Below are 17,399 nucleotides of genomic sequence, written 5' to 3'. Positions count from 1 at the left end.
GGGATGCCCAGACTTAGTTAAGGGCTTCTATTATGTGCTTTCACAGCCCTCTAAACTTTTCATAGCAATTATATTCAGAGTAAAAATTATTCTGTATAGTTATGTTTAGTGCCTGACTTTTTGTTCCAGAAAAAAAGAAATTATGCTTCCATAACAAACCATGGCAAAGTCTTAACTGATTAAAACAAAAGGTTGATTTCTCCCATGTCAATCTCTTTGTGGGGTGGGTCAGTGCTCTGCTGTCCAGGGACCATCAAGGAGCCAGGTCCACAGAGAGCCACTCTTTCAAACAATGCCAGTCCCTTACACTAGCTAAACAGAAAGACCTCAAGGGTCTTGAACCAGCAGCTAAATGCTCAGCCGCCTGGAAGTGACTCTGGTTCTTCCTTTCACAACTCATTGATTAGAACTATTCCAATGGCCCTGTCCAACCATGATGTGGGCCTGGAGGGGCACTTAATCCAGCAGCACCAATGACTGACTCATCAAATTAATGGTCAGCTTCATGAATGCAGCTGCCTGCTCTGATTGTCTTGGCCAATGTGCCTGCCGTGTAGTGGCTGAAATAAACATGTATTCAGCAGATCGAGGACTCCCTCCTTGGCAAAAAGAGTATGGGTTGCTTATAACAATAAAGGCCTGGGATTATGGTGGGAAAAGAGGTATGAAAAGCAGCAGTTCCTGGGACTTACTTGTTCTGCCCATTTCTTCTTTTCCTCTTCATGTTGCTGGAGAATTCTGGTTATATCCTCCTGTTGCTGCTGAGTGTCCTCAGATGCACACAGCTGGACAGCAGTTTCTGTAGATGAAGGGAAAAAAAATTCACACAAAGCAGAGATAGAGTCAGGATCAGCAGGGAGGGTGTGCAAAGCTGGGGCAAAATGTTGAGAACCTGGGTCTCCACCTCAGGGATGGAGTCAAGAGCAGCCCCTCAAGTTGTCTGGCCTCGGAGACCCTCCTTCAAGACAGCAGCCAGTGCTCATCTGCCCCGTAGTAATGACAGCAGAGCTGATGGCTCACAGGATAGTTCAGCCCAAAGAGGTGTTCCATTTGCTCCAACTAACATCTGAACTAGGAAATAAGTCGCTGCCAAGATTTGAGAAGCGGGAAACTTTTACTTATAATACTGATCTCCAGCTTTTCTTGAACAATCCAAAGAACTGAAAATAACAGCTTTATGTCAATCGGAGGCTAGAGCTGAGGTTGGCTGCCTCCTCCTTCAGCTTGCTTGTGGCTCTGAAGCCTTCCCTGGTCTTCACCTTTCCCTACTGAGGATGCATGTAAGGGGCCACCTTATCATTTGATTTACCCGCTGTAGGTGTGAGCATCTTTTTTTTTTTTTTTGGTACTAGGGGTTGAACTCAGGGGCACTGGACCACTGAGTCATATCCCCAGCCCTATTTTGTGTTTTATTTAGAGACAGGGTCTCACTGAGTTCCTTAGCACCTTACTTTGGCTGAGGCTGACTTTGAATTCATGATTCTCCTGCCCCAGCCTCCCGAGCTGCTGGGATTGTAGGTGTGTACCACTGCACCCTGCTACAGCTTGGATTACTTAAACCCTCTATAATAAAAGCAGGTAAAGGAGTCCAGAGAGCTGACCAAAACCAGCCTGTCCCAAGCACTTCACAGGTACCGCTCAATTAATTCTCATGACAAATGATGCAGTGGATACTATTATTATTCCCACTTCACACACATAACTGTGACATAAGGATTGTCACACAGCTTGCCCAACACAAGCCAGTTTACATTCAGGGAAGCAGGGATCCAAACCTGTAAAATCTGATTGCACCACAAACACTCCTACTACCATGGTATTGTGCCTGCTGGTGCACAAAAGAAATGTAAGGCCCGGTCCTTTGGAGGTGCTCAGTGAATGTTCTTTATTGTTCATTAGATGTTTTCCCTAAATGTTCATCAGTGCTTATGACAAGCATTCGAGGCTAATACGAGGTTGTCAGTGTTAATATTATTAGTGCTGTTTTTTGAGAACTTCACAGGCTGGGTCTGGCAAAGGGCAGGTCTAGAAATAAATGCAGCACCAGGGAGAAGCCAACACTGTGGTAACACCCAATAGGGCAGAAGGAGGAGTTGGTGACCCTCAGTCCTGAGCTGTAAGGACCATGGGCAGACAGACAGGGGTCAGCTGATATCGATGGTCAAGACTCCCTTGAAACATCTGGCTCAAATTTTGGTCCATGAGTTGGGCTAGGACCTGTGAGGCCCTGGGTTCAATCCTCAACACCACATAAAAAAATAAAAAAGGTATTGTGCCCATCTACAACTATGAATCAAAAACAGGCCGCAGCTGGAGAAAAACTTGGTTAAAAAAAATGCTGTTACTAAAACCCCCATTCTCCAAAATTATGTATTATTTAAGGGGAGTGCAAAGAATCTCTATCTTTGATGCTCTCCAGCTTATTTTTATAGTGTCAGATCTGAGAATCTCTGAATTCTGGTGTAATGGTGTATCGGGTACTTGAACTTCATCTGCAATATCACCGACAACCTTCAGGCTGTAATTAAACTCCTCAGAGATGGGGAAGCTCATTGTATTACCAGGTAGCTCTGAGGATTTTAAACTAAAAACCACACAAACAATTCTTTGAGATGGCTGATTTTGGTGTGCAAGTTGTTACGAACTCAAGGCTCCAGTGCTGACCTCTGTTTGAACTAAACAAAGCTCATCTTTCTGCTCCATCAGGGCACTTCAGAAAACTGGAGAAAACTATTGTTTTATGGCATCCTTTTCTTAATAGGTGGAATGTTCTGGGTTTCTTCAACTGTTCCTTGTGAGACATATTTTCCAGGTTCTTTCCCAGCCTGATTTTGCTCTACTGTATTCCCTCCAATTTTTCTGAATCCCTCTAAAAATGTATTTTCCAGAAATGCACATAGCATGCTAGGTGTGGCACCCACAGTTGAGAACAGGAAAACGCAGAAGGAATTATCACTCCCTGATTTTAGATGGATACTCCTGTTAACACAGCCTCACTAAGATCTCATGAGATATTTAAGTAGCTTGATAGGCTTAGTTGATTATAAGGTAGACACCTTGTGAGTGTCAGTGGGAGCATTTATGGGGTTGGATACTCACCTGTGTCCTTATTAAGGGGACCCAATTCTTGTGATTCTGGTTTGGGTGGCTGATCTGGTTCTTGGTGCCTCTGGAAGAAATGAGATGACAGTGTGGTGAGGGTCTTGGGTGAGAGGTCAAGGTGAGGATGGATGCTACAGTGAGATGTTTCCAGAGGCAGGACAGGATTTTGGTTACAGCAGACCCTGTCCATGCCTGGTCCATTTGGCTCCTTCCTCACAAACCTCAGGTGGTGCTCCCTCGGCCCTGGGAGGGGATCCTGGGTGTGATTTCTCATCATTGCCAGGACGGCCCTCCGTTAGAAGTTCGATGCTGGTTGACCTTTCCTCATTCTTGCAGTCTGGCTCTTGCTGCCATCCCTGGGGACACGTTGCCTGGCATCCCTCTCCTTGAATTTGGCCAGACATTCCACTGTTACCATATCTCAGCTATTGTCTTAAGGTGCCCTACACCTCCCAATCCTCTCAGGGTCTGTGGCTGCCCCAGCTGCTAGCCAGGTTCCCTTCAGGGTTATGTAGTATTATGGGCAGAGCATAAGAAACCCAGGTCCTGTGCTTACTCTTCATTCAGAGGGGCTGCTGCCGCCACTATGAAATAGGGACCATCCTACTTACCTTGCTGCGTGGGAGTGAGATGTGATACTCGGAATGTTGTGCTGTCTTGCTTATACTCTCTAATTTTTAGAACATAATGGGTTATGAATATCCCCAATCTTGCTCCAAATAGAATGGCTATCATCAAGAACACAAACAATAATAGATGTTGGCGTGGATGTGGGGAAAAGGCACACATGTACATTGCTGGTGGAGTTGCAAATTGGTGCAGCCACTCTGGAAGGCAGTGTGGCGAATCCTCAGAAAACTTGGAATGGACCCACCTTTTGACCCAGTTATCCTACTCTTTGGTTTATACCCAAAGGACTTAAAATTAGCATACTAGAGTAAAGCAGCCACATCAATGTTTATAGCAGCTCAGTTCATAATAGCTAGATTGTGGAACCAACCTAGATGCCCTTCAGCAGATGAATGGATAAAGAAACTGTGGTATATATATACACAATGGAATATTATTCAGTAATAAAGAAGAATAATATTATGGCATTTGTGGAGAAATGGATAGAATTGGAGAATATCATGCTAAGTGAAATGAGTCAAAAAACCAAGGGTTGAAAGTTTTCCCTGATAAGTGGATAATGATATATAATGGGGGTGGTGGTGGTGGTGGTGAGAGAAGAATGGAGGAATTTTAGATTATGTAGAAGGAAATAAGAGGGAGGGGTGGTATGAAATAAGAGGGAGGGGTGGAATGAGACAGACATCATTACCCTATGTACATATATGATTACATGAATGGTATGAATCTACATCATGTACAACCATAGAAACGAAATGATGTACCCCATTTGTGTATAGTGAATCAAAATGCAGTCTGTAAAAAAAAAAATCATTAAAAAATAAATAAAGATGAGAGGCCGAGACTGAGTGAGGTTAGGGCTTGATCAAGGTGACATAGGGGACAGAGATCTGGCAGAGTCAAGTGTCTGAGCTTCACCTAGTAGACATTTTAGCTACCTTTGGCCACTGGAGGCTGAATCTGAGATCAAAGAAGTTCCTGATGCAAAAGGGCTCCCTACAACACACCGCAGTGCCAGAGGGGCCCGGATTGCATGAATGAGCCCCCCGCTCCCCCCCAGTACTGGGCATGGAAACCTGGGCCTTGTGCATGGGAGGCAAGTGCTCTGCCACTGAGCTCCACTCTAACCCAAGCAATGTTTTTAAAGGGAGAGTTGATAGGGGTTGGCAAGCAAGGATGCTGAAAGAAATTATTTGTAGATTATCACTATCATTTTATAAAATAGAGGGCATTTTAATCTTCAAAAGCATAGTAAGTGAAACTTGAGAAAAATTCTTCCAGGGTAGGGAAAAACGATGCTCTCTCATCTCTCTCTCTCTCTCTCTCTCTCTCTCTCTCTCTCTCTCTCTCTCTCACACACACACACACACACACACACACACACACACACACACACACACACTTTTAATTCTCTCATTTTAGCCAAGATAGGGGAAAAGTTGGTCAGGGTCTGGCTCTGGTCACTGAACCAAGATAGGGGCGGGAGGATGTAAGCCCTATTGCAGCTTTTCTAGACGTTCTCAAAAGAAAAGGGAGGGAGATGTTCTTGACCCCATTTTAAGAAACACTTTTAAAAGTCCATGAAAACATTACAGAAACATTTAATTGTGAATGATCTCTATAAAAGAAAAACCTCACTTTCCACCATTGTAACAGATTTATAAAAGGTACGGATTAGTAAAAATCATTAAAAGTTTCCCGAACGACAGACCCACTGAAATCCTGCTGGAAAGCACGCTCCTGCCTGGGGAGGGATGGTGATCGAGGGAAGGCTTCCGGGACGTGCGCTTTTCCCCCAGCGCCAGGCACCGCCGACAGAGCAAGGCAAGGAGCCTCCCCCGCGCGCTGGCTGCCCAATCTGCTCTGGCTGGGCGGGTCTGACAGTGCAGTTCCCTGAACGCTCCACCCGCTCCCTTCCCCGGGGAGCGGAGGAATCTGGCCCCCGCACCAGCCCACCAGCTGGAAAGGCTGTCAGCACAGGAACCTGGGGAAGTGACTAGAACCAGCCTCCCCACCCTAGGCTGGAGGGAGAGGGAGATAAACATAGAGGTTGTCCCCTCCCGGTTGCCACCACTGCTTATATTGAACCGGGAGAATGCTTTTTACAGGGGGTGGTGCGGAGGATGCCTGGATGAGTCCTGGCTCTACTACAAAGACTGCCTCCTCCTCCCCTGCCCCACGGTATCTGCCTCCCTCTTTGTGCAGTGAGGTGAGAAGGTCTGGTAGTTTAACTCAGGTTCAAAGTCTAAGGGTCTGATCTGGGCTCCTCTCAGCAGCACTGGGAGGAAAACGTAATCAAAAGCAGGAAACTGAGGCTCTGGATGTTGAAGACACGATCACCTGGTGCATCCAAGTGGATACTCAAGTCAGGTGTGAGAATACTAGAGACTATGAAGCAGAGAGGTCCAGAACGCTGGGATTCTAGAATCGCCCAGATCTGGAATCGATCCTAATCCAGCACAGTGTGACTGTACTACCTCTCCAGGTCTCAATTTCCTAATGAGGTTGTTGTAGGATTAGATTGAATAATGCACCTGAATCATCTAGCAAATTCTAAATATGGTCAAAGGTTCTTGCTTTGGGTTTGATAAACGTGGCAAGAACAAAGATCACACAGAGCTTTGGCAGATCTCTTAGGCTGCCACCAGGTTTCACATTATATCACCTGAAATAAGATCATAAGCTCAGAAACCTTCTCTCAAATAACAACCAGCACAGAATGGTGGAGAACTCTTCTCCACAAACAGTTTCCAGGCCTTGCACTCCAGTCTCTCAGAGGCTCACCAAACCTTCCCCAGGACAACACCCCAGAATGATATTCAAGGCTCATCACGGTCTGTCCCCAGTTGACCATCCCCGCCATTTTTCTTAACACATAAATATTTACAAACATCGCTTTCCCATTATAGTAGCATTCAGCATTTGTTATAGAAAGTATGGAAAATACAGGAAAATATAAATACAAAAATCTTGCTACATAGACATAATCCAAGAGAATGGAGGAATATACTCTTCACCTATACATCTATATTCAATTTTGGAATATTACATCTACTTTCCTATATCTTATGGTTTCAAACATATTATGAACATTTACTACACAGATTAGCTATCCTGTAAATGCATTAATTTTTTGTTGGTACATAATAATTATACAGAATAGAGTTTCACTCTAGCATATCCACCTATGCATGTGACACGATTTGATCAATTTCACTCTCCATTGCCTCCCCTTGCCATACCCTGCTCTCTCTTCCTGATCTCTTTCCTCTGCTCTGATGGTCTCCCTTCTGCGCTCATGAGATTCCCCCCTGCTTTTTTTTTTTTTTTTCTCTAGCTTCCACTTAGAGAAAACATAACTCTTGTCTTTCTGAGTCTGGCTTATTTCCCTTAACATGATGCTCTCCATTTCTGTTCTATCCATTTCCCTGCAAATGACAAACTTCATTCCTTCCTTGCGGCTGAATAAAACTCCATTCCACCTTTTCTTTACTCATGCATCTGTTGACAACATCTAGGCTCATTCCATAAAGTGTCCATTGTGAATTGTGCTGCTATCAACATGGAAATGCAGGTATCTCTAAAGAAGCGTTTTAAATTTTTTTGAATACATACCAAGGAGTGTGATAGATGGATCATGTGGTGGTTTTGTTCTTAGTTTCTGAGGAGTCTCCATACTGATTCCATAGTGGCTGACCTCATTTACAGTCACACCATCAGTGTATGAGGGTTCCTTTTCTCCCTCGTCCCCCCTGGTATTTTTTTCGTCGGTAGTGTTCTTGATGATTGTCATTCTGATTGGAGATAGAATCTCAGTGTAGCTTTGATATGCATTTTCCTGATGACCAAATATGTTGAACGTTTTTTTCATATATTTATTGGCTATTTATGCTTCTTTTGGGAAGTATCTGTTTAGTTTGTTTGCCCATTTATTGAATGGGTTATTTGTTCTTTTGATGTTGAGGTTTTTGAGTTCTTTATATATTCTGGATATTAATCCTCTGTTGTGGCTGGCAAAGATTCTCTTCCATTCTGTAGGCTCTCTCTTCATGTTGCTAATTATTTCCTCTGCTGTGCAGAAGCTTTTACACTTGATGCCATCCTGTTGATACCATTGATCCTTGGCATTATTTCCCAAGTGATAGGAGTCCTCTAGGGGAAGTTATTCCCTGTGCCTATATTTCCCCATGTTTTCTTCTTGCAGTTGCAAAGTTTCTGGTCTTAGTCCTAGGTCTCTTCTCCATTCTGAGTTGACTTTTGTGCAGGATGTGAGAGATCTAGTTCCATTCTTCTGCATATGTCTATGCCGTTTTCTTAGCACCATTTATTTAAGAGGCTGTCTTTTCTCCAATGTATGTTTTTGGCACATTTGTAAGGAATCAGATGACTGTATTTGTGTGGGTTTGTTGCTGTGACTTCTATTCAATTGGCCTATGTGTCTTTTTTTTTTTTTTTAATGCTAGTACCTTGCTCTTTTTATCAGTATAGCTCTGTCATTTAATTTGAAATAAGGTATTGTTATACCTCCAGCATTGTTCTTTTTGCTCAGAATTGCTATATCTTTTTATATCTTTTGCTCTTCCACATGAATTTTAGGACTTTTCACTAGTTCTGTGAAAGATGTCATTAGTAATCAGTAAGAGTGCATTGTATTGAATCTATAGATCACTTTTAGTAATATGGCTATTTTATTTATTTTTATTTTCTGTGATATTGGAGCTTGAACCCAGGGTCCTCTGTGTGCCAGGAAAGCACTCTACCACTGAACTATACCTATCCTTTTATTTCATTTTGAGATAGGATATCACTAAGTTGCCCAGGCTGGCCTCAAGCTTACAATTATCCTGCCTCAGCCTCCTGAGTTGCTAGGATTACAGGTGGGTGCCACCATGCCTGACTTGTAATATGGCCATTTTAATACTACTAATTCTGTTGATCAATGAACATGAGAGGTCTTTCCATCTTCTGGTGTTTTCTTCTACTTTTTTCAGAGTTCTGTAATTTTTCTTGTAGAAGTCTTTTACCTCTCCAGTTAAATTTATTCCTAGATGGTGGTGATGGTGTTTTGGAGTCTATTGTGAATGGAGTTGTTTTCCTAATTTCTTCCTCAGTGGATTCATTATCTGTATATATAAAAACAGTTATTAATTTTTGTGTTGATTTTATATCCTACTACTTTGCTGAATTTATCAGATCTAGAAATCTTCTGGTAGAGCCTCTAGGGTCTTCTAAGTATGGGATCATATTACCTAAAAATAGGGATAATTTGACTTCTCTTTCTATTTGTATCTCTTATTTCTCTCTCTTGTCTTATTGCTCTGGCTGAAAATACTAGATTAAAGAGGAATGGCTAGAACAGATGTTCTTGTCTTATTCCTGATTTAAGAAGAAATGATTTCAATTTTTTCCTCATTCAGTAAGGTGTTGGCTTTGGGGTTGCCACATATGTCTTTTACTATGTTGAGGTAAGTTCCTTCTAATTCTAGTTCCCTCAGGTTTTGTCATGAAGGGGTGCTGAATGTTTTCAAAGACTTTTCCTGCATCTGTTGAGATGACCATGTAATTTCTTGTCCTTGATTCTATTTAATATGGTGTGTTACATTTATTAATTTGTGAATGTTGAAACATCCTTGCATCCCTGGATGAAATCAACTTGATAATGATGTGTGATGTTTTTGGTGTGTGACTGAATTTGATTTGCAATTATTTTGTTAAGGATTTCTGCATCTATGTTCATCAAGGATATTTGGTCAGTGATTTTATTTTCTTGATGCATCCTTACTCAGTTTTGGTATCAGGGTGAGACTGGCTTTGGCTTTGTAGAATGAATTTGGAAGTGTTCTGTCTTTTTATATTTTATGGAATAATTTGAGAAACATTAGTGTTAGTTCTTCTTTAAAGATTGGTAAAATCCAGCTATGAATCATCTAGTCTTGGACTTTTCTGGGTTGGGAGGCTTTTTATTACTGCTTCAATCTCATTACTTGTTACTTGTTTGTTTAGATTTTCTACAGCCTCTTGGTTCAATTTTGGTAGGCCATATATGTCTAGTAATTTACCAATTTCTTCTAGATTTTCCAATTTATTGGAATATAGATTTTCAAAATAGTCCCTAATGACCTGGATTTCAGTAGTATCTCTTGTAATATCCCCCCTCCTTTTTTGTCTCTACTTTTATTAATTTGAGTCTTTGTTCTCTTAGCTAGTTTGGCTAAGGGCTTATCAACCTTGTTTATCTTTTCAAAGAAAAAAACTCTTCATTTCATTGATCCTTTGTGTTTTTAAATTATCTTTTTCATTAGTTTCAGTTCTGATCTTTATTATTTCTTTCCTTCTACTTGTTTTGGGATTGGTTTGTTCTTGTTTTCTAAGAACTTGTGATGCACTAATAGGTTATTTAAGATCTAATTTTTAAATGTAGGCACTCATAATTATAAGCTTTTCTCTTAGAACTGCCTTTGCTATATTCCATAGGTTCTTATATCTTGTATTTACATTCTTGAGTCTAAGAATTTTTAAATTTCTCCCCTGATTTCTTCAATGACCACTCATTATTCAAAAGTATATTATTCAATCTTCGTGTGTTTGTATAGTTTCTATAGTTTTTCTTGCTGTTGATTTATAACTTCATTCCTTTATGATCGATAAGATACAAGGAATTATTTCAAATTTTTTTTTTTTGGATTTTCCAAGACTTGCTCTATGGCCTACAAGATGATCTGTTCTGGAAAAAGTTCCATGAAGAGTTGAAAAGAAAGTATATTCAACTGTTGTCAGATGACATATTTGGTAGATGTCTGCTATATTCATTTGCTCTATAGTATGTTTTAACTCTGCGGTATATTTGCTAATTATATATCTGGATGATCTGTCAGTGAGAAAGTATATGAAAGTTACTGTCCAATATTGTATTGGAGCCCATCTGGGCCCTTATGTTGAGTAGTGTTTGTTTTATGAAATTAGGTGCACTGACATTTGGGGCACAAATATTTGCAATCATTATATCTTCTTGTTGAATTGTTACCTTTACCAATATGTAGTGACTTTTTGTTGTTGTTATTGTCTCTTCTAACTTTGGCTTGAATTCTACTTTGCTGGATATGAGAGTAGCTACTCCTGCTTGTTTTAAGATTTCATTAGCATAGACTATCATTTTCCATACTTTCACTTTCAGCCTGTGGATGTCTTTTCAATAAGGTGTGTTTCTTGCAGGCAACATATATTTGGGTATTTTTAAATCCAATCTCCCAATTATGTATTTTAATTGGATAACTTAGACTATTTATATTCAGTGTTATTATGAAATTTATGTATTACTTTCTGACATTGTTTTACTTTTAATGTTTGGTTCAACCCTAATTCTCATTTGCCTATCTACTCTTCTAAGGTATTCTTTCCTGAGATCTCTTGGTTGTTTTAAACTTTTTATTCTGTATGCCTTAAGCATCTTCTGTAATATTGGCTTAGTAGTCATGAATTCCTTTAGTTCATCTTATCTTGGAATGTTTTTATTTCTACTTCAATGCTGAAAGATAACTTTCCTGAATTACTAATCTGGGTTGGCAGTTATTTTCTTTCAGGATTTGAAATATTTCATTCTGAGCCCTACTGAATGATAGCATTTCTATTGAGAAGTCTGCCCTAATTCTGATTGGTTTACTTTTTAAGTGACCTGGTATTTTTCTCTCACAGCTTAAAAAATTCTGTGTTCTGAAATTTTGGCATTTTAACTATGTGTCATGGAGAGTTTCTTTTTCTGGTCTTGGCTATTTGAGGTTCTTAATGCCCCAATATCTGTGTCTATCTCATTCCCCAGGTTTGGGAAATTTTCTATTATTTCACTGAATATGTTATCAATGTCATCAACCTGTATATCTGCTCCTTCTTCAATACCTGTGAACTTTAAATTAGGTCTCTTAATGATATCCCAGAGTTATTGTATACACTGATCATGATTTTTTATTTTTCTTTATTGCCATCTGAATGTCCAAATTCATATAATTTTATCTTCTGCTTGATCTAATCTAGTGATTAGATTTTTAAACTGAGTTTTTTATTTGTTTGAGTTTTTCATTTCCAGAATTTGTTTGGTTCTTTTTCAGAATCTCTATCTCTTAATTGAAATGCTTTTTCATATCCTTTATTTTCTTCCTTAGTTCATTCCTTAGATTTTCTTATAATTCATTAATCATTTTAACACATAGCTTTTGGAATTCTTTGTCCAACATTTCATCTTCCTTGATATTCATGAGTTCAGTTATTACAGAGTTATAGACTATTAGATACATCTTAATTCCTGTTTTCTCCTGTTTCCTGTGTTTCTATTTTGAGCTTTGCTCATCTGCTGGAATGGGTAAATTCAGTATATTTGGTGGTAGTACTGGTGGTTGAAACCCAGGGCTTTCCGCTTGTGAGACAAGTGCTCTACCACTAAGCTACATCCTCAGCCCCTGTGAGGGTCTTTTTTTAACTTTAATTTTTTATTAGAGGTTTATAGTTATACATAGTAGTTGGGCTCATCCTGATAAACTCATACATGAATGGAATTTGACTTTGGTTTGAATTCACCCCCTTTTACCTCCCCTCTTCCATTCTCCTTCCTCTATCAGATTTCCTTTCAGTCACCTATTAATTTGATTGGTTCTTTCTACCTATGCATAAAGGTGAGGTTGCCTGTGGTATATTTATATATGCACAAAATGTTATTTTCTAGAATTCATTCTGTATTGCCTCCCCTTACCCATCTCTCTACTCTGCCTCTTGGTCTCCTTCTACATTGACCTTCCCTTATGTTATCATAACCTTCCCTCCCACTTCCTGTAAGGGTCATTTTAGTGAGCTACTTTCTCTTTACTACATGTCTAGGGCCAAGGGTATATGTCCATGTCAAAGTACTTGTCCATGTCAAGGTGTTCGCAGTACTATGATTGATTCCTCGCATTACTTTGAGAGGAGATGATGATCACCTGTAACTGACTATGGTGAGAGCATACCATACACTAATAAGACTCATTTAAAATGTTCTCTGTATTTCCATTATTGCAGAAGTGGAAAAGGAGAATAATACTCTACAATGACTGAAAAAATAGTTTTAAAGAAAATAAAATACATATTAAAATATACAGAGTATGAAAATAAAAGAGAAATAAGAAGCAGAAAAGAAAACAAACAAACAGGGAGTCAGGGAGGGAAGAGAGGCAGAAGAAAACATGAGGAAGGGAAAAACATGGAGACTAGAAAAGAGAAAGAAGAAAAAAGAATGAATAAATCCAATTAGCACATTAATGCATTCAAAAAACTGGGGGAGGAGTAAGGAGAACAAGAAGAAACATCAAAGAAATAAAAAAGGAGGAGAGGGTATAGAAAAGAAGAAGGGAAAAAAGAGTGAACAAATCCAATTAATACTTTATAATATTTAATAAAAACAGGGATGGGAGAGGGAAGGGAAACAGAAGAAGAAAAATCAAGGAGTGGAAAAAAAGAGGAGAACAATATAGTAAATAACTCCAGTTAACAGTTTACAACAGTAAAAATACATAAAATTGGATTAAGGTATGCAAGGTCAAATAGTGTGGGGGTGTCATATCAACACAGAGAAGATAATATCAGAGGAATAGAAAAAGTTAACATGAAAGAGTCTGAAGTTACTCCTTGCCCAGGTACTTGTGATGGAGGGATTTCTTACTGGGCCTTTCAGTTTGGATCATGTCAGACACTGGGAGGTATCTGGATGCTCAGGTCTTGACTGTGAACTCTGAGTGTCTCTGGGCTGGAGGTAATGGCCACACCAGCTGTCTCCACACTGGACAGGGGAGCTCTATATTTAGTTCTTCACCTCTCTAACTGGCCTTCTGCTGCAAAAGCCGTCCCAAACTCAGGTTCTGGTGCCTCTTCACACTGACCTCAATTGGAACTCCTCTGGCACCAACCTGGCTGCTCCAACCTGGCTACTCCAGTGTTTCTACAGCATTTCCAGGGACCTAAAAGCCCCCAGAAGGATCTCAGAGAACATCCGCAGGTGTCTGCTATCCTGGCTGGGAGGGTGGCTTTGTGTATCCTGTGGGAAATGCTGTGTCCCTGGGACTCATGGCACATGTCTTGGCCTGTCCTTCTCCAGCATGGCTGAAGTGACTCTGTAGTCTGTGACAATTCTATCCTGGTGCTCGAGATCTGGACAGACTGAACTCTGCTGGACTGCAGCTATTACGTGTGAGCCTGCATCATTCTGGGCTATCAATTACAAAGGACCTGCTGTCAGCCTGTCACAATCTAGAGCTCTCAATGGGTTTGTGTCACAGTCTCATTCCTGTGCCTGAGTTTTGTCTGGGCATCTGCTGACAAGTGGATAAAGACAAGGTATGACCATGGGTTTTGGGGGCTACAGAAATAAAATAAGAGAAGAAAAAAGAAAGAAAAAAGTGAAGGGATTTCTGATCTCCCACGCAGACATCCCAGAACCAATACCAGAACCGTAAGACAGTTCCCCTTCCCAGCTCTCACTGAATGCACAGGGAAGTGCCTGCAAGCACCCGTATGCATCTCAACCGTGCTGTCTCCTTGTGCCACATCTAATTCTCTCTTCTGATCAAACTGCATCAAATGCATTAAATTAATGATATTCGAGTAGAATATCTTTATGAATAAACTTTAGTAATTTAATCTCCATTTGAGTGTTTAGATCACTTCCATTTTTACTTTGCAAATTATGTTTCAATGAACATATTGATTTATAAAATTTTGTCCAGGGCCAGAGGGTAGCTCAGTGATAGAGCATGAGCTTAGCACGTAGGAGGATCTAGTTCAGTCCCCAATACCCACACAAGGTAAATAAAATTCTGTACATATCTAATATCACGAGCTCTACCCTTCAGAATCTGCCAATGCACTCACCCACAAATGGCACACCAGCAGGCCAGTTTCACGACAACTTTGCCAACATGGAATATTCCATTATCACTTATTTAAAAACGTTGGCAAATTTGTTAGGTCAAAACCAAACCAAAACAACTTAAGGCTACCTGTGCAATTCCTGGCCCCAACAAGTACATCTGTGTGTTCAAGACATCCCAAACTGCGCAGGACCATCCACCACCATGCACACCAACTCTTTCAGGCTGCTGGGCTCAGCTCACGCACGCTTCTCCACCGTCTCTCCTGGCCTTCCTGAGGGCTGGGTCAGTTCAGGCTGTCACAGGAGACCTACACCTGGTTAGCAGTCTGTTTCTCCTGTTTGCCTGAGGGGCTCCTTGAGGACAGGGACTGCTTTTGAAGTCCACTTTGGTTTTGCCCAGTATCTGGTATGATGTCTGGAACCAAATTTCCTGGTTCCTGGATGGGAATCACTCCTGCATGTGATCCCCAGCCCCAGATCTAGACCAGTGGAATCCAGGGGGATATGTGCATGCAGCTGATTCTGAAGCTCATAAAAGCCTGGGGACACATGGTCCTGAACTAAATTAGGATTCACTACGCGACTGAAACCCCCAGGTTGGGGCCTTGGCCACTTCCTCCGCAGAGGAGCAGAGTGCAATCTGTGCTGGGAGAAGACAGGAGCTGTGATGGGGGACACGAGGATTTCTCCTTCCAAAGGGGGCTGGGTAGGGAGCCCTTGGACTAGGGTAGGGCATCCGGACTGAGCTCTGAAGAAGGATGGCAGCTTCCTGAGTCACCGGAAACCTAGGAGCAAGAAAGCTGCAGAGGAGGCAGCTGGCAGGGGGAGAACCCTGGATGGGGGCAGCCCAGGAGATCTGATTCTAGTTTGTGTGACTTAGAAGTCACTTGCCTTCTTCAGACCTCAGTTTCCCTATCTGGGAAGGGTCAGGGTTTCCTCAGCCCTTCTTCTAAAAAGACTGATAAATAAAGTCCCTGGACCTAGGTACTCAGGGCTCTGAGTCCAGCTGCTTGTGGGGCAGACCAGGGTCCTATCATAGGCCCACCTGGAAGAATTCTGGTCTGTAGCAGGGCACAGCTGTCAAAAGCAGACAAGGAGTTAGGTAGAATGACAGGGCAGCGTCCAAAGCTGTGAAGAAGCCAGAGGAGCTCAGACTGTAGTTCACACTGGTAATCCCAGTTACTTAGGAGGCTGAGGCAGGAGGATTGCAAGTTTGAGGCCAGCATGGGCAATTTGTGAGACTATCTCAAAATAAAACTTTAGAAGAGGGCTGGGAATGTATCTCAGTGGTAGAGCATTTGCCTAGCATGTGTGAGACCTGAGTACTACAAAGGAAAAAACAAAAAGGAAAAAACAAACAACAAACAAACAAAAAAACCTGATGGCTCTCTTCAAATATCAACAGAACTGTCATGTGTAGAAGCTACTAGTGTGTCCTCTACAGCCTCAGATTTCAGGACTGTGGACAAGCACCAGAGGTTTCAAGAAGTTTCAGTTTCATATAAGAATTTCAAAAACTGTCCCTTTAATGAGGCTACCTCATTGGAGGGTGGGGTACGGTGGTAGAATGAGCCCTCTGTCACTAGGAGCATGCCAGAGGAACTTGGAGAGGAGCATCATTTTTCAGGTTGGGTTGAGTGATCTTTGCGGATGCTCCACTCCAACCGCCTGTAATTCTACAAAGTGGGCCTAGTGTTCGGCAAGTAAGGCCCTCTAGTAAACACAGAGTGGTTAGCTACAGTGGGTGGTACACAAAGACCAACATCAACAGAGCCTCAGAGCACTCTGCTGAGTGCTGTTCAGGCTGCACTATTTTAGGGTGAGTGGGCTAGTCTTTGGGGTAGTCTCAAAAAATTTTTTTTCCCCAAATTTTGAGGCTTGTAAGGCAAGACTGGATCAAGCAGAAGCAATTTGAATAGGAGGTGCCCAGCTACTCCCCACCTTGGGGGGTCTAGGAGGCCACAGCCTTCCTGCAGATGCATGGCCTAACCCTTCTTTCAGAACCACCACTACATGCTTCAAAAAGGCCCATCCTTTTGTGGGCCTTCAGGACTTTGTGTATTTCTGATCAAGTGCTTCCCATCCTGATTAGAGAATTTACAAACCAAAGGGCCCTGAAGAGTTCACCTGGCTCCTCCTCCATCCCAGGTGCCACTGCCCTGGCTCTCCTTGACCACACAGTTCTATGCCACCTGTCTTGTTGAAGAAGGGTTACACGGGCCCAGAAGAAAGGGCCAGAAGGGACCCTGGAGGTGGTTTATCCCAATACCCATTTCTTTTTTCCAGACAGAAACTCTAAGACCCAGAGGTGGGGCTGGGCAGATAACCCGCCAGAGGCCACAGAGCAGGGGAACAGAGTCCTAAGGAGAACCCACATTCACAGCTGAGCCAGGAGCCATTCCCTTCTATTTCCCTCAAGCATATATATACCAGATTTATTCAAATAGCTGGGCCTCAAGTGCAGAGGTGAGTCCCAGTCTCCAGGGACTTAGGTCACAGGCCTTCACAGGGTCAGAGCAGGCTTCCTGGCGTCTGGACTCTGCCTGGGTGGGGCCCCAGCACCATTAGTTTCGGATCTGAGCAACCACAGGCAGAGCCCATTGGCCCAGGGTAGAAGCAGGAAGGGGGTGGGGGTGGAGGCCCAAGAGGCCCCCTCCAGGGCCTTTGGGGGAGGAAGGGTGGGGTTTAAACTGTTCAGAGCTATTGAGAAATTTCAGCCGTTCACAAATTACAGAGGCAGGTTCAGTCGGAAGAACACCAGAAATACAAGCCTTAG

At 42.0% G+C, this 17,399-nt stretch overlaps 1 protein-coding gene across 2 annotated transcripts in view; it reads right to left on the bottom strand.

The window, feature by feature from the left end:
• Window positions 1-17,399, bottom strand: part of CCDC69 (coiled-coil domain containing 69) — a 41,504-nt gene that overhangs the window by 17,917 nt on the left and 6,188 nt on the right. Inside the window, exons 1-3 of one of the 2 annotated variants that reach the window (XM_079145791.1) lie at window positions 7,348-8,857; window positions 3,100-3,169; window positions 693-799 (exon numbers count right to left, since the gene is read on the bottom strand). In XM_079145791.1, the coding sequence (XP_079001917.1) occupies window positions 693-799; window positions 3,100-3,169; window positions 7,348-7,371 (201 nt within the window). In that variant the 5' untranslated portion in view covers window positions 7,372-8,857. Of the gene's footprint in view, window positions 1-692; window positions 800-3,099; window positions 3,170-7,347; window positions 8,858-17,399 lie in introns of those variants that run through there. The other variant, XM_079145790.1, reaches the window with a different exon arrangement.

Source organism: Sciurus vulgaris (assembly GCF_902686455.1).
Source record: "Sciurus vulgaris genome assembly, chromosome: 6".
In the NCBI taxonomy this organism is placed as follows: domain Eukaryota; kingdom Metazoa; phylum Chordata; class Mammalia; order Rodentia; family Sciuridae; genus Sciurus; species Sciurus vulgaris.
The sequence above is the reverse complement of the archived record's forward strand: the minus strand, read 5'-3'. Positions and strand labels throughout refer to the sequence as shown.